This window comes from Vidua chalybeata, chromosome 6 (assembly GCF_026979565.1).
Source record: "Vidua chalybeata isolate OUT-0048 chromosome 6, bVidCha1 merged haplotype, whole genome shotgun sequence".
Lineage (NCBI taxonomy): Eukaryota > Metazoa > Chordata > Aves > Passeriformes > Viduidae > Vidua > Vidua chalybeata.
The window spans coordinates 37,777,573-37,804,497 of record NC_071535.1 but is presented as its reverse complement, the minus strand read 5'-3'; the positions used below and the strand labels follow the sequence as shown (position 1 = coordinate 37,804,497).

At 37.9% G+C, this 26,925-nt stretch overlaps 1 protein-coding gene across 8 annotated transcripts in view; it reads right to left on the bottom strand.

The window, feature by feature from the left end:
* Nucleotides 1-26,925, bottom strand: part of INO80 (INO80 complex ATPase subunit) — a 64,768-nt gene that overhangs the window by 13,560 nt on the left and 24,283 nt on the right. For all 8 annotated transcript variants that reach the window (XM_053945222.1, XM_053945228.1, XM_053945227.1 and 5 more), the window contains 13 exons: nucleotides 26,673-26,732; nucleotides 25,942-26,084; nucleotides 24,776-24,860; nucleotides 24,150-24,267; nucleotides 23,679-23,764; nucleotides 22,552-22,719; nucleotides 21,964-22,097; nucleotides 21,093-21,160; nucleotides 19,901-19,994; nucleotides 18,624-18,801; nucleotides 13,128-13,268; nucleotides 8,058-8,283; nucleotides 2,692-2,819 (listed from right to left, as the gene is read on the bottom strand). In XM_053945222.1, the coding sequence (XP_053801197.1) occupies nucleotides 2,692-2,819; nucleotides 8,058-8,283; nucleotides 13,128-13,268; nucleotides 18,624-18,801; nucleotides 19,901-19,994; nucleotides 21,093-21,160; nucleotides 21,964-22,097; nucleotides 22,552-22,719; nucleotides 23,679-23,764; nucleotides 24,150-24,267; nucleotides 24,776-24,860; nucleotides 25,942-26,084; nucleotides 26,673-26,732 (1,629 nt within the window). The remainder of the gene's footprint in view (nucleotides 1-2,691; nucleotides 2,820-8,057; nucleotides 8,284-13,127; nucleotides 13,269-18,623; nucleotides 18,802-19,900; nucleotides 19,995-21,092; nucleotides 21,161-21,963; nucleotides 22,098-22,551; nucleotides 22,720-23,678; nucleotides 23,765-24,149; nucleotides 24,268-24,775; nucleotides 24,861-25,941; nucleotides 26,085-26,672; nucleotides 26,733-26,925) is intronic.

The window sequence follows — 26,925 nt, the reverse complement described above, 5'->3', positions numbered from 1 at the left end:
TCTTCCCTCATCTGTTAACCATCTTTTCATTATCTGTCTTCTAAACAAAACAACTTCTTTCATTCCATCAGGTGAATTTATCCTTATTCCAGATTTCAGACATTTTCACAAAGGCACAAAGTGCAAAAGAACAAGTTTTTCTACACCTGCAGTACTGGCATTTATTCCCCCAGGTCTGCAAACTAGCTTTGTACATAAGCCCTTAGCTAATCATCTAACAGCTTTTGGACTGCCTCTATCTACTTCCTCTGATCAAGGTGGATACTTCACAGTAGTGTAACAGTGCCCATATGAAATATCCTTTTGCTGTGAACTGGTTTTGTGCAGTGCTTTCACAAATATTAACAGTAAACCTTTCAATTCAGAAAAAAATTACCAAAAAATCCACATTGCAATTCATACTACACTTCTCAGCACTTCACTGTTCTGATCAGTCATAGAAATGGCATGCTTTTAGCTAAAGAGAGAACCATGATGGCAAAGAAGATATTTAGAAGTAAATATACAGAAGATATTTAGAGGCAAATATACTTGGTCTCTACTGCAACTGTGGAAGGCACTTGGTGACTGCTCATTTTTCTAGTTCCCCACAAGGAATGTGGGGGTGGGGGAAGCCTCATAGGGAGGCTTCAGTCTCATACAGAGATCCTTGTATTAGACCTGCTTGAAAAATCTACCTGCCAGTCTTGTTTAGTGTAAAGGGTCACCAAGCCACCAGAAGCATCAGTCTAAGACAAACAATGAAACCCTTGCAACAAAGCGCAGGAAAGAAACACATGATGACCTGAGTATGGTAAGAATGCAGTGCTGCTAAAGCCAGTGCTCTTCTGGGCTTCCACAATGGTACTTTCCCAGGAAATTTTTTTCCCTTCATATTATTTCACCGTCTAAATTGAGTTCCCTTCTGTTTTCACACAACTCATTAACTTTTGGTAGAGTATAACCAAGACCTTCTACTTCATACAGAACATAATTCCACCCCTCATCTCATGAATACAATCTGATTTCCACTGAAACCATTGAAAATTACTCTTACAGAAGAAAGCAATCACATGGAGGAAAACAAACAAAATCTTAAAAAGTATGAAACACATATCTGCATGAAGAAACAATACTGAAATTATAATTTATCCTCTTCTGTTGAAAGAAAATAATTTTCCTCTTTGTATTTATATCTGCCATTTCATAATGACTGAATTGCACAGCAGCTCTTCAGCTGAAGCTACATAGAACAAACATAGTTTTATAACTTTGTAAACAATGTGCTTTGTGCTCTCTGCCCTGCATAGATTACGTTAGTGCAATATAGTCCAAATACTGTTTAAAAAGACATCCTGTGTTTTTTCATATTCAACTAGGCAGATATATTTTGACAGATCAGGAAAAAAACCAGATATCTACAGATACACAGCTTTTGTAAGGATTTTCTTATTAATTAGTCTTTACTTGATTTTTAGCTTTCTTAACTTGAGCTTCTGTTACTTGGGTGGGGAGAAAGAAAACCAGAGGACTTAGTAAGTGGCTTATTTGGATAATAAAACACAAGTGAAGTTGAACATTCAAGAGATGGAATAGCAAAATGGTATGCTCATAAGCCTTTCAAATTGAATGCTAAGAGAAAAGACAGGAGCACTAAACACAGCTTTATGAGCTTCATGGTGTAATGCAGGGTATCAACAAACCTACATCATGTCCAATGTTTGCCAAAAAAAGAGGCATACAAAGCAATGCTAGGCAAAGTGCCAAAATACAGAATTGCAACCATGCAAGTTCTGTTTTTCCTCACAGCAGCAAAAACAAAATTCAGCTTGTGATTTGTTATTGAACTATTAACTGCTGACCTTAAAATACTCTCCTGTTCATACAGAACTCATGACTTAGGCAGCTATTGATTCAGGCTTCTCACTTTTTCTCTTCAGCTTACTGTGGAGAAGACAGTATCCTAGCTCTTTGACAGCACAGCTGCTCATCAAATAGATTTTTTTTTTCTTCAGAGGCAGAATGTCTGTTTTAAAATTTTAAGTTATGACTTCATTCTTTACATCTTTCCTATCCCATATGCCAGAGAACCTCCTAATGTTTATGAAACTTCTGCAGAGGAATCAGGTATTAGAGGGAAATGGTAATAGTCTGTGAAATCACAAGCAATATAAACACTGTAAAATTTACCACTGTTCTCCCTCTTCCTTCCAATAAAAAGGCATGCAGGCATCAAATAAAAAAAAAGGAAGCAGTTCAAACCAGGAAAAGAGGGTAATTAAGCCATGCAACCCCTTACCAAAGAGCAAGCAAATGCCAACACCTAACAAGGTGTCAAGATGCAAATGAACAACTTCATGGAAGAAGAATCCATGTTGGACAACTGAGTATATAGGAAGCAAACTTGGTTCAGAAACCCCTTGAACCGCAAACTGCTGGAAATTTAGTGAGTAATGGTCAAGTATCAGCATTCTTGTACTTATTTTCTGCATAACATCTGCTGTTATACATTGGTATCAATAGAAGACTAGGTTGGACCTTAGGTCTAACTTTGTATGGCAGTTCTTATATTAATGCATTAACCTCTCGGTATCCTCTGGTATAGTAATTTTATTTAGGTTTGCTGCATCCAAATTATTGTACTTTCTCTAAAACAGTGTTGCTAAATCTCCATCTTCATTATTTGTCTTCTGTCAGCTGTAACTCTCCTACCTCCAGTAAGTCAATCATCCGTGTCATCTGCGAGTAAATGAGAACTCTGTGTCCTTGAGATTTCAGCCGTGTCAAGAGAAGATCAAGAGCATGAAGTTTTCCACTGTCAGTGATCAGACTCTCTTTATCTAACAAGAAATAGAAGAAAAGCAGGTAATTAATAATAAAACAAACTCAGACACATGCAACAAGTTATTTTCTAAGTGTTCCTACCACTTTGCTGCATTATAGTCTCTGAAGTAAGGAGGTGTGACGGAAGAAACTGCAACATCCCTTCTGGCTGATACTTAAAATCACAATGGTAACAATAATTTTTGTTTGCTGGATGGGAGCACACCTATATGCTCCACGTAGCAAAATGTCATTACAGACTGGTCTTAAGTATGGACTCAATCCTTTTTTAGACAGCCATATCCCTCATTTAAGGTTTTATTCTGCCCAGATCAACAAGCACAATATGCCTTGACACTTGAAGAAATATTTTCCACTACACATGTGAAAATGCTGTCCTTTGTACATTTGCTGCTACCTGCTGCTGAGCTTTAGACTTATCCTCCACAAATCAAACCCCTCACCTTCCCAGAAAAGAAGAACAGTTGTCTAGGTCACTGTAAAACAGCAATCCACTCACAGCACTGCCTTGAATCCTTCCCTGCCCTCTCCTTTTTTTCTTCTTTTGTTTTGTTTAAGAAATGTTTCCAGATGGCAATCTTTTCAGTCACTTCAGATTTTATACTTCATGTCCTCTCTATTTCAGCACTGCTCATGAAGTATTTTTCAGGAAGGAGATCTTCCTGTTTGTACATTCTGTACATAAACTTCAGTAAACAATACATTACTGTTGAAAGAGGATGAAGAGAAATTTTCTTCCAAAAAATTATCTGTTGGAAAGGCCATTGATGATTCTCTATTCTTCTGGATGTCTGAACTTAGGTTTACAGCCAAAACGGAAAGCTGGCAACTGCAGATGGCGCAGGCTAGTACAGAACCCAAGTATTTTCAGCATGTCTAGCAGGTAATGTTCTCTAATGTCTAGCAGGTAACACTTTTGCACACTTCCTGCTTCACAGAATGAATTAACTCATGGGCTGAAGAAAAGTCAGCTTTCTGTAAGGCAGTTAACTGTCTTACCCAATATCCCAATTTAAAAAAAAAAAGTTATATACAAAATTAATTCTTTCATCTGACCACCATGTATTTTAAATATAACCAAAGCAGGTTTATAGTAGTAGAAGAGAAGAGCACAGATCACATAACAGCACTCCTAAAAAGGTCTTACAGCAGGCAACACAGTCCATGAGTACCAGAGTAATGTAGTAGATGTGCAGTGATGTGGCAGAGTAGTAAGAGACTCCCGTAAGTACAGTTGTGGGCTTGCTGGGAAAAGCAGTAATGCAGTTGTTTTCTTTCAAAAGTATCTTTAGCTTAAATATAAATAATGGACTTGATGCTGGAATTCACATCAGAACATCAGAAAACGCAACCAACCATCTCCTTTCTGAAATTCAAAAAATTGTGAGTTTCCATGGTTTAAAATAATTAGCTATTCCACTTGCTCCATAAAACAATGCTGGGAATGCTCTCTGCTATTGGATTATTTTAGAGCCATGCACCTGTAATTCAGTAGTTGAGAACCCAAGACAAGACAGGTCTGCTCTTTCCTGCTTGTCTGCCTATCTAGATAGTGACTGTATTTCCTCCTTTTGCCCTCTTTTGCCAGTGATGGTATTGCTCTGCCAGGACCAAGTACCACACCATTGCTTAAACTGTTAGCAGCTACCTTAGGGAATCCATTAACTGGAGAGCCTAAGCCCAGGAAATACTGTAAGCAAAACTCAAGCCCACATGTCAGGCTAGCATTTGTTCTAAGTGTAACATAATGTATAATGATGCACTCATCTCTAGAACAGCATTCAGTCTCAATTACATATAAATCATTAATAGCTTCATGCATTCTTCTAAGGAAAACCAAATTTTCAACTTAGGCAATTAAGTAAAATGGAAATACAGCTACTTGGTTTTAAAATACACTTACGGAAGCCAAAGCCTTTTTTCAACAGCAGTATTTACTCTTTATACAAAATGTTATTATTCCCCTTAATTATAAATACAGCCATGACACTCTGCTTTCATTCTAATTGGTCAGCTTGCTATTTCAGAACAAATTATATTGAGTGAAGCTACATGAAAAGTCTAGGTATATAATCTAGATATAGTAACAAACTAACATGATTATTAACCAAAAGCTATCTAACTGGGAGAAAACTCAGCAACCAACAGGGTCTGTTCAAAAGTTAGTGTTGAGAGGATCAGATTAACATACTAGCAAGTTTCCAAAAGCAAAATGCTACTCTTTTTCTCACAAAGGCACCAATAGGTAGAATAAAGCTTTGCTAACTGGAAATGATGCATGTCCTCTGCTGCTGGCTCCTGAGGTCTCCATTGTGTAAGTTACTATTTTTAAATTGCAATGAAATACAAATTACAAGTAAAGAATTTATTTGCAGATGATTTGAAAAGTTAGCAACTTCTTAACAGTTCATAAGTCATCCAATAGCTCAGCAGTAGAGCAGACTGCACTGGTGAGAAAGTTTTTGATGTTTTTTGAGGAGAGCAAAACAGTACTACCAAAAAAGAGATTTATCATCTCTGTAAGAGAAAATCATTTGTCCTTAACCTGGCACCTTTAAGCATGCTATCCTGATGCCATTGTCTTTTCCAGTATCAAGTATTTTTCCATGCTGAAAGCCTGCCACCTAGTGCTTCAAACAACAAATTCTGGAAAATGGCAACAGAAAATGTACTGAACTCATGCCATCTTCAGAAAACACCAGAATTATTCAAAAGAAAAAAAACCTCCGTGTCTTCCACCTCCACTTCTACTTCTAATTTTCTCTTACCTAGGAGAAGAAAAAAACTATTACTGTTTTAAAGGGGATTTCCAAAATTTGCAGTTCTACACATTTTTATGTTTAATGATCAGCAACAACTTCAAATGACAAATTCTTCAGATTTTTTTTTTTTGTTGTTGTTTGAAAGGAACTTTTAAAACTTTACGTCAGTCAGGAGATAGAGGTCCTGTACTGCACTGTCAAAGAGCTCTCCCTAGGACAAAATTTTTGGGTTCTTCAGCACTGTATGAAATAAACAATAAAAAGGAATCAGACCAAATGGCTGTCAGTCTGAAAAAAAACCAAACCCAACTGCCTCCAGCCACGCTAGGATGTGGACATAAATTATCTACAAGGGGATACAGTGGGCCTGGGAAGAATAGTTACAAATGATTATGACTCAGAATAACCTTTGTCAGGAGCTCTGGCTGATGACTGTAGCTAGGCTCAGCACTCTCTGGAGAATGAGAAAAAGTGCCCCTGGACATGCAAAAAGCAGAGGAAAGAGAGATAAAGCCTGGGCTCCAGTTGACACCCCTGGTTCCCCTCCTGACGGCACAATGGGGTCAGTGAGGAGCTAGCTGGCTCTCACAGTAAACAGCCAGTGAGGCCGGTGCTTTTTATCGATACTAAAAGGACTCAGACACTTCCTGCCATTTAATCCAGGACCATTTTTCTTTCAAAGAACAGGAAAAACCTCAAGAGATTCCCACAGTGATCACAGCTGAGCCTGCTGCCAGGGTACTGGGAATGCCGAGACCGGGAGAGGATAGATCAGGGTGTAGGAGAGAGAGGTGGTGTCCCCCTTTTCTTCTTGTCACCTATTTGTCACAGTCCTTCAGAGCAACCGTTCCATTTGACATTTGCTACTTTAGCTTTGCAAATGGCTCCTTCAGTACATCACTCACTTTCTGAAAGGCATGGTGCCTGTTTCTGCACCTATGAACACAGCTGTTCTGTTGTGATCTGTGCTCTCTCCTCTTAAAAGTTTAGGTTTGAATGCTACTTTTCACTTAATTAAAACACAGCTGTACAAAATGACTTTTTAACCCCACTTCTAGGTCCAATACTTTCTAAATTGAGCCAGCTTTACGTAACACTGTCATCCCAACCTCCTTCTCAACCAAATTCTGTTGTGTTTTGTCAACAATTTGCCCAACCTTGCACCTATTCTGTCACTTCTGAAAGCTTCTTGTACCCTATCTTTATTCCTCTAAAATTTTTTGCTGATAACGAAGTCCCCAGCTTAAAATGGAAGCCTTAAAATGGAAGAGAATGCAGCCCTGTCTCTTTTCTGCATTGGCTACTGTTCTGCATTTCTCTATCCATGTCCTCTATCTTAATTTATCTCTTCAATACTTCCCATTTTTCTGTCACAGAGATTCATTTTCTTTTTCCAAATAACCAGCAAACAATTAAGAGAATTGCTGAAGAAATGATAAAATCATCAGCTATGACTGAGTATTAATCCAGTGCAAGCTCATGAAAAATGGTTTCTCCATTACTTAGGTACAAACATGCATGTGCTTCAAATCACTCCAAACACTTATGAAGGAACCTTCTTAAACTGGACTGTAGCAAGCAAAAGGCCATTTTCCTTTTACTGTACTAACTTCCCCTGCCAAACATCCTTGACCCAAAAGGGTCTGGGAATAACTTTGCATCTGGCAGTGTAAGCTGTTTTTCCTCTTGGCTATCTGTCAGATCTCTAGTACTTTCTGCAGAATTCTTGCTGCTCAGGACCATCTTCTGACAGCTAGAGCATGTCTGGCCCATGAAAGTCACTGCAGTACTGGCAATGAAACCCTGTGCGATCTTGGATTACTTTAGTCTAATTCTAAGAAAAAACAGTACATTTATTTTACTGGTGAACTGGTACCTTTTCCCCACTTTACAAGGAAATACAAGTCTTTATTTCAATTGAAATTCAGTAAATCCCTCATTCCTTATTTTCCAGACTAATTTCCTCTGAACTTGGTCCTCAAACCTATCCTTCTCATGGCAGACTGCTACAAGTAATTTTAACCTTTTCACCATGTAGATCAATAAAAGATCTTTTAGGACAATATGAAGTTCTTCCAACACCTTAGGAGGCAAGGTATGTCTCTAACTTTTCATGCAATCTTCCTATCTCCAACCTCAAAACAGTAATTGGTTGTGAGAGCAGACTGTGCTCTAGTAAGCAAGTCTTATCTCTTTACAGTCATTTGGAGCAGTGACATGCAAAGGGAGGTTTGTAAGCATTAGAAAAACCTGTAATATATGTTTTCAGTATCCACTGAAGATTTACTGCAGAAAGAGGATGCAAAAGCATGGTGTATTTTAAAATACCAGGTTAACTTTCACTCAGAAGGAAAAACAAACACACAACCACCCCCAACCCTTCAAAATGCCCACAGCCGAGCATAAATTACCACCACATAACAGATGTCCTTATTTATCTCATCTCCATTTCACTGCAACCTCCAAACTTACCTGGTATCCTGATAAAAGACCAGCCATACTGAGGCCTGATCCCTAACAGCCCTCCTGGATGCTCTGGGAAGAACTGGGAGCACTGCTTCAGCCAGTCAGCTGCTAGCTCAGGGGATCCATGGAGTACACACTGCTTTGCTTCAAGGCTTCCTCCTTCCCTTAGTGCCCTGCGCTCGTATTCTGCACTTCGGTCATTGCAGTAGAACTCCAGTGGCACAGCTGTTACCTACAAGTAAAATAATAAGCAATATTCTTGTTTATATTTCTCCCTGTCCCCAAATCCCCAGTTCATGTACCTTACCACAGGGTCAAATTTTAAAAGTCAAGTCATTATGAAATGTAGAAACAGAAAACAATCCTTAAACCAAGCAGAGATGCAACATCTCCCCACACCACAAAAAACACCATATGAACAACCAGGCACAGCAAACCTGCCTTTTGATAAACTATGCCTTCTGCCAACTGCTACACAACTGATAGCAAAGCTAGAAGAGTAATATCCTTGCTCTACCTCTCCTTTTGCCAAGATTTATTTATTTTTAGTTCCACCCTTCACAATCAAGTATTTATCTCATCAGCAAAAATTACACATATTGTCCTTAACAGAAATTCATGTGATAATTCAAAATTAGGGTGATTCATAAATTAGAAATGGGAAAAAAAGGAACAGCATATTTCTTGGGCTTTACAGCTGCTTTGAATGAAGTGGGCCACAGAAATAGTACTCTTTTTTCTTGTGGCATTCTATGACTCTTATGCCCTATTACCTGTTTCAGTATATACAACCCAGCTGGACAGACCAGCGTTGCGAATACGGGAAGTGTGATTTCACGCCATGTCAGCTGTTCTGGAACAGCTCCATCAGTTTAACTCTCCCTTTTCTGCCCCATCCACCCAAATCTATACAGAGTGGAAGGTGCACATGAGCCAAACAGCTGAATGCCAATGGTTGCAAGGTGCTAAAGAAAAACTCTGTTCCAGCAGACAAGGCTGGATTTTGTAAAATCTGCAGCTTTCTCATATCTCTTCCTTACCACAACAGGACAACAACCAAAAGTGAAACTGAGCCATGATACACAACAGGACAGACTGCTCTGCTGGATTTAACTTCAGATACTTCACCAGGAGTTAAATACCATGATCCAAAGTAAACATAATTACAACACTTTAATACAAATATAAATGCAAGACAATTCACTGTCTAGCAAAAGATTAAAAAAAAACCCCAATAGATTACCAACTTCTTTGTACATTTTTTGAATGTAAGTCTGCTTTGGGAAAGCATTCTGGGGTGTTTACAAAAACTATTTATAACCAAGTTTACAAAAGAAAGCTAGTAGAAGCATTTACATACTATCTAAAGACTTAATAATGTGTTACAAACTCACATAGAAATGAAAACAAATTTTACTATTAAGACAACCTTACAATACAGGCTAGTAACAGAGAGATTTGAAATGCCTGACAATTTCTTCACCAATGTAAGAATCAAATGTATCATTAAATTAGGAGTCATTGTTGCTTTTATTTCAGAAGTACAATGAAAAAATCCCCCATGTACAGTCATGTAAGTTAAAAACATTGTCATGAATCCTAACAGTGTGCAAAATGACATTCCCTCCAGGACTATGAAAAGCAATGTAACAAATGAACAACAGAGAAAATCAAGCTTGTGAGAGTTTTCACATTTAAATGAGCCAAGTGGGGCTGCATAGGAAGAAACAGTACAAGAGGCCTACAAGTTTTCATGGTGAACACTAAGTAGTGGACTTCCTGCAGAATTGAGATGGGGTGGGAATTAGGGTGATAATGGGACATCTGAAACATTAAACACAATAAAAGAATTGTATTTGTATTGCAGATGAAAAGCTTCTATATTTGAAGGGGGTTTAAATTTTTGTTCCAGCTTACTCTGTTGTGATAAAACTGTTATATTGAGAATAATATAGACAACATAGTATCATGCAAATGAAAATATTTTAACAGCTTGTCTAAATGATAAGCAATAGATAGTTTCATTATCACGAGTTTTAAACATTGCACTTTAGAACTGTAAGGTAAAGAGAGCAACCCATACCTCAGGACTGCCTAGTGTCTTAGATGTTGGCTGTACCTCTTTGAACATTTGTCAGCTAAGTCAAAAGTAACAGGTATTAAGCAAGGTTTCCTAGCTGGAATTGTGGCCCAGACCAATTTCACAGGAGTTCTTCTCATAGGAACAAATTAATCTCATAGAGACTTCTGTTTACACGGGCTAAACAATTGTTTAAACAGATTAATGAGCACAGGTGTAGCACTTAAAAAAAAAAAGGCAACAAAAAAGCATACACAATCTTTGCAATAATGGTAAAGCCATTGTTTTTCAAGATGCCAAGAACTATTTTAAAATCTGTCTATGGGTCTTACACACAACCACACAAAACACTGCAAAGTGAAACAGGGTGTGTTAAGACTTTGAACACATTTCCACTACCTAAAAGGTACTAGAGTTGCTGCTATCCTGTACTGCCACCTGTAGTCAAAGCATATGTTTGACCTTTAGGAAAAAGGGCAAAACCTCTTTCAAAATGCAAAAAATTCAAAATGCAAGCAAGTTCTGTCACCTGAACACTGCTATAAACCACAAACAATGGTACGGATTTAGGTTGTTTAAGAGACACTATTCACTGTCACGTTTCAGTTCATATTTCTACACCAGACAGACTGGAACAAATACTGTTTTCAAGCACAGACAATTTGCCATATTGATTTCCAGGACATAGATTTTCCACCCCTAGAACAGGCAGCCACTACACTCAAAACAGAGCACACTAACTTCTGACAAATAAACATATCCTATCTTCTGAAAAGAATACACAGATTTGTACACCAGGATTTTTACAAGACAAACAAAGAAGATTCTACAAGCCATGTTTGAGTAACACCTCAACCTAAGGAAGAACTGGTAGGAGACAATCTTGAGACAAACTCTGTGTGCCTCAGTGCTATTTCTACACTAACAAGAACCACTCTTCTTACATATCCCGTGCAAAACTGATTGACCTCAGAGGACCTTAGACTATCTTTACCATCAGTTCCTTTTTTTTTTCAGAACGCAGGCACATATTTCTAGGGTAGAGTCCTTGATCTTTTACATGCCCTTAACAAGTGAAAACAGTGCTTTTCTGAAATGGACAAAAAAATCTTTCATTCAAGTTTGTTCACTCTTTTCTTTATTTTGTCATGATACATTTTTTCAAATTTTTCTCCCCACAGGTTTGTTTTTGTGGTTTTACTCATAACAAAAGGTAGAGCACAGTCCTTAGTACTAAATCCTCATCTGTCAACAAATTATTGTCAAACTGATTGATTGTAAGAGTCATGGTTCAGAAATACATCAAAAATACAGTGATAGGGATGTATGAATGCATTTCCACCCTAAATTAAACAACTTAGTTTAGCTAAGGCAATTGTAAAATGCTTCCTGCATTTATCTTCGGGCAAAGTTAACCTTTGAGACATTGTCAGATGACCAAAATGGCTTCAGACAATATTCCAGTGTGTAAGAAATCTACTGAAATTAAACCAAACAGTATTATTCAAAATTTAATTAATTAACTTCTTAATGACAGTGCAAGATCCATCCTCCAAGTTACGTTTTTTATGATTGAGACCTGTCTGTACTCATGAACACTGCCTGCATAGAAAGAAGACTGACTCCCTCCCCCAGCTGCTACATAAACATACGCTCCTATTTCTATCATTTGCTCCATTAACTTCCCAAAATTCATCACAGGTCAAACAGCAACAGAAGGCTATAGTTTCTGGGAACATAAGTGCTCTTTCTGCTCTTTCAGGTCTTCTAGACTCCTGCCAAAAGTTTTTAAGAAGCATAAAATTAAATCTTTGTACTCCTAGAAACAAAAAGCCATGTCTACACTTAATCATTTTTATACACCAGCCAAACCAAAGCAAGTAACTTTTTTTCACTAGAATAAATGTCAGATACAATTTCTTTTCACCCTTCCCCTCATTTGTAGCCTTCTAAGCCCCTCTCCACCCTTTCTGCTATAGGGGAGCAATTCAACATATTCTTCATCCATGATGCAAATCTAGGTACAAAGAGGGACAAATCAAAGGAATCTGAAAGTGAAGTGGTTTTCACAGTTTACTCTAAGAATAACCTCTCGTTCTCCAGCAAGGCAGTACAATTTTAACAGGGAGGTGACACGTGACTTTGAGCGGTTCAGCTGGATTCCCAGCCCTAGAGCTGCTGACACAGATACATTCAGCTTGAGCAGCAGCAGGTAGGTAATGAGCTTGCATTTGTGAGGTCTTGCTTGCCATCCACCCTTCTCCAGATGCAAAAGTATAATTGCACATCATATGATGACACCCACAACAGTAACTTCAACAGTGACTAAAGAATGTAACATTTGGATGGTCTGGTAATAAAATTGTATTTTGCCAAGATCCAACAACATGGAATGCAATAGCCATAGACCTAATGAAGGTCTCTTCTGTCAGCCAGGAAACTTCAACCGAATTAATTTCAAAATTCATTTAATAGATGATGGAGAACCCCATGCAGTAGCACTAAATATCCAAAAGACCTAGAAAATGCCAGCTTGACTAATCCTTATATACTGCAATTTGGTGTTTCCCCTCTGGAGCATAAGAGAGAAAACAAACACCCTTTTCAAAAAAGTATTGTTTCCAGCTCTCTTGTGTCATCAGAGCCGACCAAACAATCACCTCATTCTGTGGTGATGACACCTAAATCTCCCCCTTGGGTTATCAATTAATAATTTACTTGAATATCTCTTCCATAATTGCTTTAGGTATTAGGAGAGAAAGTGAACTCTTAGAACAGCTCCTATTGGGTGCATCTTACAACTTTTCCCCTCAGTACACATTACAGTCACTTCCCCTATGAAAAACCACTATTGAATACCATAGCAAAAGGATATCCTCACAACAGTTTTACCCAACCAAAAGAAAGTCATATATCATTGTGTTCCTGAGAAACAATTTTACCAAGGTTTAAAACACAATAGAAAATAGGTAATTTACAACTTAACCTGGACTTACCCGTGGACTGGCTATGCACAGGAAGGACGGCAGCTCAGTCACCTGGCAGCATCGTACACATGAGGTAGCTGATCTCCTTCTATATATGACATGGTCTGAATAGCCAGTAACTGCTTTACAGTGGCTGCTGAACACAAAGTTCTGAAAACAAAATGAAAATGAAGAAGTTAATGTCCATGAAGAAACACTCCTCTCAAATCTTGTATCCACCCATGAGGAAGACAGACAAGCCACATTCCGTATGCATTTCTCTTTGAATAAGGAAAATTCTACACATCTTCTGCAGTGAATATGTGAAGAATCTTTGTGTAATTATCAGAACATTCAAATCCAGAAATATTTGCAATCAGAATAGATCATATCAATACTTGTCTTGATGCTCAGTTGGAACGAGAAACAAGTTTTTCTGCCTTTGAACCTCCTGACCTTAGCTTTTCTAATAAAGGAAGTACAGGCATATTCTAGTAGGTCTGACACTCAGGGTGTTTTCTACCTACTCATTTAACTATTCTGAGTTAAAATTAAATTTTGCAGAGAGAAAAAAATTAAGAATTGAAATAAGGCTGGATTGGTATCTTTAGACTTGCATCTTTTCCAACCTTTTCCTTCTTTCTTGTGCAAGAGCACTCTAAATTTTATCCTGAAGATTTAAAAAGTGCTAGTAGGGTTGCACACATGAACAAATCCATGTTTAAAACCTGGAATTTGTCAAAATGTCCTTTTGATACAGAAAAATATACTGACTCAGAAGTGGGGATACTCAGATGACAGTACAGTTTAAAGAAAGGAAAGCTGTTTGAAGATGCTCAGCTCTACATAGAAAAATAACAAAAATTAATTTTTCTTTGCTTGCATCAGTTTTAGTTCCTTTTTTATTGTAAATATCTGCATCAAACAATGAAATAAACTGCTTCTAGATGAAGCCATTTCTGCCACTTAGCTTTTATTGACTCTTCTGTATTCATAAAGATCATTAGTTGCATATTATATTTGTTTCCTATAGTATGCAGAGCATTATTCTGCACACAGTAGAAAACTAGCAATAATTTTAGGAGCATTAAGAGGTATACCTCTCACTACCATAGGACCACAGGATGTGCCCTCCTGGCAATTCCAGCACTTAAGTAAAAGGTAAACAGGATCTCAAGTTTTGGTATTTTTCTGCCCCAGTTCCTAATGCACCAAAATTAATGGCATGCTACTTTTACTTTACAGAGCCTCCCAATTTTATGAAATCCCAGTATTTGAAGTTGTAATCATCCATATATATGATAGAAGCAGACACCCTGTATAGCATGTCGTACATTGGATATATGCATTTCTATGTATGTCAAAAAATGCTAGAAAACACCCACAGCAGGAGTCTATTATGGATCATGCATTCTGGGCCCTTTCATTTCCATTCACTGGGCAAGACACGGATGGCAAGCAACTATCATGTGGAACCTGCTGACAAGAGAGGAAAAGAGTCTGACTGTACACACATGCCTGCACTACCTTCACTCAACCCTAGCCCCTATGCATGTCTTTTGGCTGCTGCTGGAGAGACTTATGGGCTGGAGCTGGCAAAACTAAAGTTCATACTCTGACCAAACATTTCCTCCTCTATATATGAAAGCTGAGAGGCGAAAGCTGATAATAGTCTTTCACTGACACTCAGCAGAGCTAAAAAGTACAAGACAAAGCTTGGCCCACTCTGGATAATGTGAAGTGATCCCAAAAACAGGCTCTCACTCAGCTGACAGTTCTTAATCAGTAATGCTGGCTTAAGCAACAACTATGTCACATATTTTCTCCAGTCCTCACAGAGCCCCTTCTTGTTGGCCTAGCTGTCTTGTATTCATTAAGATGATGATCAAGATGAAAACAAACCCTTGCCCCTCTGCTCCAAGTGAGTTTTGTGACATGCTTCACCACCTGGTAAAACAGGCCACGCGCTGAAGCAGTAGTGTGGGACTCACAGGGCTGGGAATACCTGCCTGTGGACAATGGATATGAATGTTGGATATGTTACTCATCTGAGAACAGAAACAGTGGCCACAGAACACCAACACTGCTGCTAAAAAAGGCAAGTCCTTTCCCATGATATATTTGTGCCACTTCCTGTGCTAGTTTTGCCTCCTCTCCAGAAGCCTATTTGGCTACACATCTGATCCAACAAAAAATTCAACAGCCATGAAAATACAAGGTTTTCTGCAGCTGGCTTATACAAGGATGCATTGGGGTATGCCTGCATCAGCAGACGCAGGGTTCCACCTCTGAGAGTAAAGAAAGGACAGCAAGAGTTAGAGGGGGAAGAGTGAACAACTGCTCTAGCTCAAAGCTTCTCTCTTCACCACCCCTGGACCCCACACTGGGAGTACAGCTGATTTTATGAAGTAGAATCATTGCAGGCAGTCACAAGAGATTTTTGTTAAGTCTTATAACAGCAAGCACTGACGTACTGATTGTGGCCCTGGTCAATAGAGGGGTTTCGTAATTATTTCCTGGAAAGTCAGAACACAGGAAATGGATAGAGAGGAAGTTAACAAACTGTAATTCCAAACCTATGCAAGTTTGTTATTTAATTCTCTTTTGGAAAACAATGTCAAAGACCCATTTAAGAGGACTTTAGGGCAATTGAAGTACCTATGAGGAAACAAATAAAGCTTCAAGAAGGTACCAAAAATAAGAGAAAAATATTTGTACCTGGGCATTAATTTGCTTTGAGTGCTAGATTCCTGTGTACAAACTATGTGCAGGTCACATAAGAAACATCCCTCTGAATTCTGACATATGCAGCTGTTAAATATTCATGAATGGAGCAGTCACCAGATATAACAGGGACAGTGGAAACCCATCAGCTTCCCATCAACCACACACATGGAAAGACTGGGTAAAATTACAGAACTGAATACAGCCACAGCTCTGAAATGGCTCACATACTTTAGTACAACAAAGCCAAAAACCAAAGAGGAAGATTGTTAAAAGCCACGAATGTACAACTGTGCACTCCAAAGTAAGTCTTGAAAGAGGGTCTCCTATACTGCAAATAGAGCTGCACATAAATATGGGTGATTGCTACCAACATCTTAAGCCCATTAACACTCCTAAATTTTTAAATAGAAATAAAATTACAAAAGGAAAGGAGGGAAGTGTTCATGTAAACAGAGCAAAGTTTATATTCATTTAATTCAATGCATATAAATTAATACATATGATGTGGAGGTGTTGAGCAGGGGCAATGAAGAGACTTCACACTCTGCAAGCAATTTCTGTATTTACATGATTAAACATATCTTTAGACACATGTTACTTCAATTTCAGAAATAGCCATTAAAAATAAATGTGTTTCTTTTTCAACTGACTTATTTTCATGCTTTGTCTCTTACATTGGAAATGCTGATCTGAGCAGTTAAGAAAAGCATTTCCAGATTTTTACCATTTCCTTTTTCCTCTTTTTTCACCCTCCTCATTCCCTACACGTTACTATCTTATGAAGCCCAAGAGGAAGCTTTGCGAATGTTACATTGAAAGCTTCTCCAATTTGTGCTAAGGAAAAAGTTCATTTCACGCACAATAATGTCCAGTGCTAAATGACAGGCATGTAAAGGGCAGCTTGATTTTCAACTCTCCTTTAGGTTTTGAACTCCCTAACCACCTTTATTTTTTTTTAATGTGTTCTAAACATAAGCTCTGCAAACAAAATTCTGTAAATACAGCTTATTTTAAAGTGACTGCAGGTAGTAATTTGTCTAACAGGAAGCCTAGAAAACAGCTTTAAAGTATCTGTCATAACTGCAGGGCTATTCTTCCTTTAGATTTACTGGGGTTATCACAAATGCACTGTATTGCACACACTGATGAACTCTGCTCCTCAGCTGGCTTTTTCCTGTATTGAACGTTATTAGTTGCAAGAGTCATTATTTACACAAAGTCAACAGCTCTGGGAACCCCTAGGACACAAGTACTGACATCCTCAAAAAATAGAAATTTTTGGAGAAACCAAATTAATGTTTAAATCTTGCTAGACTGTGGTATAGGTGTGTCTGTAGCCTATCCAAATGGTTTGCATTTAAGCATTAATATTAAAACCTACACATGTATATTCCAGATCTTACATTTAAAATCTACTGTCTTAATCCATCTTCTGTCCTTTAGAAAATCTAATGATTTTCATTCATACTAACCAAACCAAGGGCTGTGTAAGGACTTAGATCATCTTTCTACATATGTAAAAATGAATGCTACCTTCTCTAAGTGCACACAACTTCTGATACCTTCTTCTTTATTGCTGCACTTATGACACCACACAAATTCTCCTTAACCATGCCAACAAGAGGACAGAGCTACACTAGTCACAGAGATAAGCACTGCAAGCACTATAGAAAGAGCTGACTGTAATCTTAAAAAACTAACTGAAAGCAAATTCATGTAGCATAGAGATTTTATCAAGCTAGACATGGAAACACAGACTATTGAAATACCAGCACATCCAGAGTTAACAGGCACACATTCACTTGGCTGGCTCTTTGTTTGATATCTAGGAGGACTCATTTTGTTGGCTTTGCTGTTAATGCTGCAAAACATGACACCAAGTCCAAGGTTGGTTTCCTACTGCTTATGCGTCTTCAATTTCAACTTCCTCTACACAATATTCAATTGAATTCTGGCTATCTCCTTTCCCCTTCCAGACTCAAGAGCAGAAGCAATATTCCCTAGAGAAATTTGGCACAATCTCACTGTTTCAGAAAAGACTTTTTTTTTACTGCATATCTGCTAACTGCCCTAGATGTTTTCCTGACTCCACGCTAGCACTTCTGTGAACTTATTTCCCAGTGAACTGAATCAATGGAGCCTTAATCTAACTCGGGAAATCAACTGCAATTTAGTAACAGAAAGGCAAAATCTTCACAAATATCCTAGGCCAAAGATTAACAAAAATGATCTTGCATTACACAGTAATTTGAATACATCTGATCTACCAGACAGTAGCAGAAGCAAATTTCAGAGTAGAAATACAGCACTGAAAATGCTTGTTCACCAGCTATAAAACACTGTCAGGCTGGTCTCTGTTTTCCCCAGCTGCTGCAAGAATGTATTGAATTGGACAAGAAAAAGAGTTGTTTCAGCCAGAAAATTAGCATTTTGCATGTAAAAAACATTACAAAACTCTTAAGCTTACATACAGAGTCTATCCCTGACAAATCATGAGTCTAATTCTATTGCTCCTGTATCTACTTTTGGTGCTCCAGTAATATTTTGAAGTCTTCTAAGTCAACTGATTTATTCATTATATCAAGTTTTGAAATGTAATGCCACATGTGAAGGAGATAGGGATTAAACTATTTTTCTGTTCAGCACTCTAAAGTCTCTTAACTGTATCTAAAAAAGCAGACAGTATCATCATCCCATTATCAAATCTGTTTTCCCTGTTTTGTAAGGACAAAATGGTTTTCATAATTTCTCATTCAGGAGGATTTGCTACTGTCTCCAGATCACAGAAATTTTGCTTACCTGCAGCAAAGTGCAGCTGTGCAAGTTAGGGAAAGACAGTGGGAAATTTACATCAAGCAAGAAATCCCTGTTCCTCAGAAAACATGATCCCTGCGCTTTGACCTCTTCAGTCTCCATCCAGGAGCGCATGTGATGGAGCCTGTAGGATGCTTTCAGAGACAGGAAAAGAGCTAACCATCTGAAAAAAACCACAGGAGATGCATTTATTCACTGCTTTGTGAAAGAAAGGCTTGAATGTATTTACAGCATAACTGTATCTGACAGAAATGGGATTTTTGTAAGAATATCAGGGTTACAGCATCCTGCCTTAAGGAAAATAATTTCTGATAGACATCTTCAAATTTTTCTTATTTAATTTTTTCTAAGGTGGCTCAACTGAATCTAAGTGATTAAATCAGGATATACTTTGAAGCACTTAATCGAAAATGGTCAAGCCCCAGTTAGCCTCTACAATGTAAAATTGCACTAACTTCTCTGTAAATGACATATAAATTATTCATAACAACATGTGTAATGAATTCAGAATTTATCATAAATACCATTGAGACACATCAAGAGAAATCTGAATTATGTTACTAAAGTGCAGTCAAGAAACAGTAATTCAAAATAACCAGAACAAAAAAATATTACAAAGCCCTAAAGCAGAACATCTCTATTTAATAATAAATACTTTTAGTCTAAAATTTCTTACAGCCCCTATTAACATGACTCAGAGTCCTTTAAGACTACACTATAACTTAAAATATCACCTCTCCTTTCAAGATAATACAGTTGATGTTATAAATCCACAGTTCAAAGCCTATGCCTCAGAATCACATTCTATATTAAAAACAAGACATGTGGAAAGTATGACTCAGGGCTGAAGAACAACTACCACAGCACAAGCTTATTCCATGTGTGTTTAAAACACACTCAAGTGCAACTGGCAAGAACTGCACTGAACAGGCCTTCCAAAGTCTGGATTTTGCGCTTGATAACACCAGCAACCTGCAGTGTGACCCTAAGCAAACTCTCCTTTTGCCCTTTGACCATCCTGTGTATTTACAATGTCAACTCTTTGTAACACAGGGTTTCTTGTGACAGGGGCATAAAAACTGTATTACATAACGGTGCCCGATATCTGGAGGAGCACTATAGAAGTTGTTGTAGTATTAGAAAATGATACAGAAATAATAATATTAAGAAGCACAGAAAATGCAGGTTTAGAGAAGAATGACTGACATCATCTGTACTTTTCCTGTAATTACTAAAAGAGAGAGAAAAAAAGTTGTCCTCACCTGGCTAAATGTCCCTGATTCATAAGGTTTGCCATTTCTGCTGGAGAGACATCAATAAACCGGAGGAAAGAAAAACAGCTTTCTTCATTGACGCCTAGGTCACAGAAATACTGGAGTTAAGCCAACACATGTCATAGACACTCCTAGCTGAAAACTAAATTTACTTCATCAATTCAGGATACACATTCTATGACACATGACAAATCTAAGTGAGTAAACAGGAGATCCTAATTTAACCTAGATCATTTAGAAATACTGAAAATTCAATTTGAATCTCTGTTGCCAGACTCCACATTCCAGATCATTTTCCAGTGTGGGCAAGAGAAGGGCTCTTACCAAAAAAGAGAAATACATTCTAGGTCTAGGACATTTGTTTCAGTTATTAAGAATCAATAGGCAATGTGCATATTTGCAAATTTGAACAAATATCTTCCAGACAGCTGACGAGAACATGCATACCTCAGGATGCCTGTCTCATGCTCCCTCTCACCTAGGAAGTCAAATGGGTTAGAAGGAGTTGCAGGTATTGGTAGGGAAAAGCTTTGCAGGCCCACTCATGTGCACTGCATAGCCCAAACACCAGCTGAAGAGGTCCATGCTAATAGATTTCAGCATAGTAATGCAGCCAGTATTTCTCTTGCTTTATACTTCTGAAGATTTTCCCATCTCAGTAGCTGAGTGACAAAATTAGCTCTTGTAGGAAAAATATTAAATCATCTATAATAAATTGTATCTGTCAATAACAGCAGCTTTTCTGGGGTTTTTGCTCATTGATATATTCTGGGTCATTTGCATCTCATCTAGTTTCTAGTTGAAAGTAAGTTGGCAGTTGAAGATACAACACAGAATGTTCTGAAATGAATCCAAGATTTCTTAGAACTGAATCTGTGAAAAATTCACATTAGACTAAAAAGGCAGCACTAATCTCTTGTTAAAGTTAAAAATCTCAAGTTAAAACAAGACAGACTGAATTAAGATACTGCACTAGGATTAAGCAATAACTAAATGACAGGTTATCCACAGATTCTTCCAGCTGCTTTCCATACTTTCCTCTCTGAGCAAATGAAATGTATGTACAAACACTAACAAAATTCTAGTAAATTCTAATCTATTAATTAATCCGGTCTCTCAGTCCTTCCCTCTGAAGTAGACATATTAAAATCCAGCTTGTTTCCCAAGACTGAAAACCTACCCTTCCTGTGGAAGAGAGACTGCTGGATGTGGTCTGGTGCAAATGGCGAAAGTAAAACCCGTAACCACCTGAAAATTAAAGGAACAAAACCAAACATCATCATCAAGAAGGTGTTAACACATAACACGTTCAATCACGCAATCAGCAGAAGATACAGAGTAGCCATTCACTTCTTCATTGTAAGAATTTAGCACTCTGAATATCTGGAATTGCACAGCAGAAGGAGGAAAGTGTCATCAGTTGACATGCACTGCTGTTAATTTGACACTGAGACACACCATTGTTGTGTTAGAACTGGATTATATGTTCTAGAAAAGCTGATCTTGTCTTCATACATGTCTCTCTCATCTCTGCCCTTAGCACTTACCGTAACTGAATGCAGACAAAATTAATCAAGAATTGCCATGGTTGGAGAAAATAGCAAACTGCACTTGGGCAGATTCTCATCCAAGGTGAGCATTAAAAGTTGACAAGGCACTAGCAGATGCTCACGTTATACCATGTTGCAACAGATACTGACAGCTTCCTTCCATGAGAAATCTCACTGAGGGGAAATCAGGTGGGGCTTTTTTTTTTGTTTCAAGGATCTTTTAAAGCTTAATTCTACTATACATCATCAGCAACAACTCTAAATTCCTTTTCCCGGCTTTCTTACTCAGTCAAAGGGATATTCTATGACTAGGATTCCACCAAGAAAGAGCACCTATATCAGATGTTTAACAGCTGAATGACTAAAAGGAAATGGACTGCTCAGCCAACATCATTTAAGTACACCAGGTGTACTTAATGGGAGCTAATTAGCATTTATGAAAATAAGTCTAAGTAATAATACTAAGTACACTAAAGTGGATAGGAAGTGGAATAAGCTTGCCTGTCCCGTGAGTGGTTAAAGACCCTGATCTGTCCATGACGGTAGATGAACTTGGAAATCTGGTATGGCTTTAGGGCGATGTGAAATGGAGACCAAGTTTCTTGTCGCTCAAACAGCTCTGGGTGATTGCACACCTGTAAGACAGAGAGGATGTCAAAAGCTGGGAGAAATTAACTTAGTTCAATGCAGCATCTACATCCCAAATCACCATGACCAATGATCACTAAAACTTTAGTACTGCTTAATATTGCATGGTTATTTTGGGGTATCTGCTCAAATTTCAATATGGCATCATGCCTTTTGCTATTCATATAACAGCTATTGCCTCTTCTTCCCAAGTGAATGGCTTCCTTCAACCAAACCAACCTTTGCAACTAAACCAGCTAGCAGATGCACGCATCATAAGGCTAAAGCTCTTCTTCACGCAACATCAATGCTACACTGCATCCAAAACACAACTGAATTGCATGCAAACTTGCTTGCCTATGCCAGATTTTTTTCAATATGGTGTTTTCTAGAAGCTGTATCTTAGTTTTGTGCTAATCAATGATCATACTTTTCAAAAATTATTATTTAAAATAGCCTTACCTTCCTAAACTGCATAACTAGATTCATGAGACTACTAGTGGTGGTCTGTGCTTGCTGAGTAGTGCCCATTGATGACTGCAAGAGGTCATCAATAGAGATTTTGTTTTTCAGAGCTTGGTACAAGAGCTTCTGTCGACTTGTCTGCTGGCAGTACATAAGAATTTCAATCTGCAAAATGATAATGAAGATTTAGCCATTTATTTCTCTTAAATGAAGACGATAACATCAGTGTACATAAAGCTGAAACACACCTTGAGGAAAACATAACTTTCTCAAAAAATACATTTATAGGCAGTTGCATTCAGATCTGCATTTCAGGATCTAACCTGGAAAGGACTTAACTGATAGGTGTGTTTTGGAAAGGTTGTGTAATGATGTAGGAGACAGACCTTTAAAAGTGCGTGAACACAAGTAAACAGAGGGATTCTTAAGAAGCTGTCGTCACACCTGCAGCTGATCAGTTTAAAATCTGACTTCAATTTCTACCATCCTACAGTTCCCCACTTAGAGCCATGCTAAGGAGTGTCAGGAGCCCACAGCAGTGACAGGTGCATCGCACAAGTGGGAAGTACACTGAAATTAATAAGCACATCAGAACAAACCAGATGTCCCTCAGCCAGCGTCTCTCAACCTGGGGACTGCTGACCACAAGATCATCTAGCACTGCTAACATCCATGTGAAATTAAGAGACTGGCAAGAGAGAAGAGCATGATGCTGCCACTATGTATTTCTCTGTATAGGCAAGCAAAAAAAAAAATCCTAAACCCATGCCAAATCCTTCAAAAAGGCAACTGGAAATGTTTGTCACCCAGTAATTGAAGTAACAATCTCCTTCACTGCCATTAGGGATACATCTATCAACTTAAGCAGGACTGAAGGTTCTTCATCTTTAACTGGTAACAAAATGCTTTCCCAAGAAAAATATTTGTTAATTAGAAGTTCTTCAGTTATATTCACATCTAATGACACTGCTGGGATGTGGTGCAAGAGGGTGAAGGTCGAAGAGAAGTCTACAGTCAAATTTCAGGTACACAGACTGACAAACAAGTTTGCAAAAACCAGATCAGAGAACAGAGCTATGACAATAGAGCTGTAATAACCATTCCAGAGAAATAGTTTTTCTGACCTTATCTGACAGCTCATTTTCCACATCCTTCTTGATTCTTCTCAACATGAAAGGCTTCAGGATCATGTGCAAGCGGGATAGCTGGTCTGAAATAAAGGGAAGGGGAAAGAAAGAACAATTACTTCATCAAAAAAGAGAATTATATAGTGTTTTTTGACAAATTAAGTCCCTAACTTCTCAGCCATTTCCCCCCATGTGAGTTCTTACAGCAGAGAGTTGATATTTCTTTGTTGATTTTTCTTTCTTAAATGAGTGCTGTGCTACACTGTTTTTCTGTTCATTACACATGCTATATTACAGTCAGAAACAGAAACTTCAACATAAACTATCAACAACAATCCAGTAATGTTCCAATCTCAAAATGCGTTCTCTGCTTTAGATGCCACATCTCATAGAAAATTTAGCCATTATTATTTCGAAAAGGCAACAGATTCTTAATATAAAATGATAGCAGTTACACACTGCACTCACTCTCATCAATAGCAGACTTGTTCTCCGCATGGCTCTCTATGTCCTTAGAAAACCACTCATTGAACTCTTCATGGGAATCAAACAGTGTTGGCATGATAAAATGCAGCAGGGCCCACAGCTAAAAGGAGAAAACACCAGAGTAGCAAAAGTCATCCTAATGTGGACAAGGTAATTATGGACCCCAAAATCTTCCAGCTCTTTATAAGCAAAATCACTTCACTAGATCATGAAACATGGCAAAATTAAACAAAACCCCAGCTGCATTCTCTACCTGCCTCCCCCCACAAAGCCACAGATATCAACTTAACAGAACCCCATTAGAAAGCAGTGACAAACACAGTCTAATTACTTCAGCCAACAAAAGGGAAAGTCACTAGAACTAGATTTAATCCTGTAATCTAAGTATTACTTCAAATATCTTTAGTTTTATTTAAATGTATAGCAAGTTTCCATATTTTTCCCACCCAGGGCTGATCCCATGTTTGTTTGCCAGTGGTTGCTAACCATACTTGCTACAAGTATGATCCCACAACCACATAAATGCAACAGATTTCTCAACTGTTTACATATCCTTAGTATGCATTATTGTTGTAAAGAAAAATCCACTCTTTTGAGCTCCCAAATACCTCAGCCATTGTGTTCTGGATTGGGGTCCCAGTCAACAGCAATCTGTTTCGACACTGGAACTGCAGTAGTATCTTCCAACGAACACTGATGAATAAAAGCAAGAAAAATAATTTCTAGAGAAAACTGCAGAATGATATGAAACATAAGGTATTTTAAGGCAAATTGTTTCCAGTGAGTTTCCCAAATGATCTTTGGAAGTCACTGGACAAAACTATTACAGCTGTTCCCCAGTCTTTCAAAAGACAACTACAGAAAAAAATAGCCTTTTCCCAATTAAAAAAAAATTAAAAGAGTGTAATTTATTTTATTTTTCTAAGTATCTTTTTTACTCATTTTTAAAACAAATGCTTACTAATAAAATCTCATGATTGGAATAATTAACTTTCCAAAAGAAACAGGTACTTTGAATCAGAATGTCGTGTGTTTTTCAAACTTTACAAGAGGAAGTGTATAGGCTACTGTGGCAGGAGTGCTGAGCTATACATTAAAATCCTCTTAGAGGGGTGGCTTCCCAAGAATGTTGAACAGACAAACTTTGATCAGAATGAGCCTGCATCTAAAGCACTCCTTAACTTACTGTGTACAGTGGCAACCTGGACAAAGGTTATGGGAAAGCAATTACAGAAATAAAGACAGACAAATCCATTACTTGAAAACAAACAGAAAATTTTCTGGCATAGAGTCTCATGACACAGATTGGGCTTTACTGCAGCCAACAGTGTTCATGGGGTTCTGACCTTCATTCATGTCTGGAAGTGACACTGAATAAGGAATCAAAATAATGCATTTAATGGAGTCAATATAAACAATATAAGCTAAAGACTACAGACCATTCACCAGGCAGAATTCTGTGAATAGTCAGGAGGGAAAGTAAACTGCATTTCATTCATGCATTTTGTTTAACTGTCCTGTGCTCCATACAAGTTTCTGCTCCAGAGCTACCTTTTAATTACATTTTACATATTTGAAAAATCTAAATGCAAAACACCTAATGGATCAATCCAGTGTCAGAGAGTTATATAGATATTTAACTAGGTTAGATACTTAAGGGGTCTTATGTGTGTTAATTTTAACTTCTATCAATTTATGTTCTATTGATGCTTTATTGATACTCCTCCAAGAGGCTGATCCACAGAAAATATTTTGTTTCCAGTTAGTTTATTACCTGGAGCTACTCTTGAGTGCTTGTGCTTCATCCAGCACCATATACTGCCACTTCACTCTCTGGAAATACTTCACATCCTGCACTACCAGCTGGTAACTGGTAATTACCACGTGGAACGGAGCATCCTGAGTATACAATGTCTTCTACAGCCACAAAAGGAGAAAAAAATGTCCACATAATGTAAGTACATTGTCAAGAGTTCACTGTAATTTCAGACTTCTGTATTACAATCTTCTCATTACACCTGCATTCTCCACAGCTGACTTGTAAAATTAACTATATCACAGTTACTCAACTAGTGGACCTGCACTTCAGCCCTTAAACAATTCTAGACGCTTCTTAACGTGCAAGACAAGACCTGGGTACTGAACCCTACAAAATGCTCTTGTTAAATAAGGAACAATCTTGACAGAACTGCAGGGATTCTGCATTGGGGTATCCTGAGCTAGGTTACTCGAACAGAATAAACAGTCCTTGACACTGAAACTTGCTTTATTTACAGACCTCTAGTTCTTCATCTGAACCCCACACCACATTGAATTGCCCTGTATGGTATTGCTCTTCAGCACAAGAGAAGTCTTCCACCTCATTATCTTAATGAAAATGCTACTACAGGAATTAAGAAACTCTGCATCCATAGATTAGTTTAGTTTGGTGACGTGCAGCAACAGTTTCTGGTTTCTCTCTGCACAGAGAAAGACAGTCATAGTACACATTCATGCTGGTATTACCTGACTCCAGAACTTTCTGATCACCTTTCTATCATGGGGATTTCCCCAATAAGGTAGCACCTGGAACAGTAAGAAAAATAGAAAGACATTATTTTCAAATAATAACACCAGCTCTGGAATTTTATAGTCTACAAAATTACATACTTCTTTCTCCAAAACAACAAAAAGGAAAATTATCTTTTTTACCATCAAGAAAAATCAGAAAGCATTTAAAAATACTTTGAAAAAGAGCATTCCAAGAAAAGGTATCAAG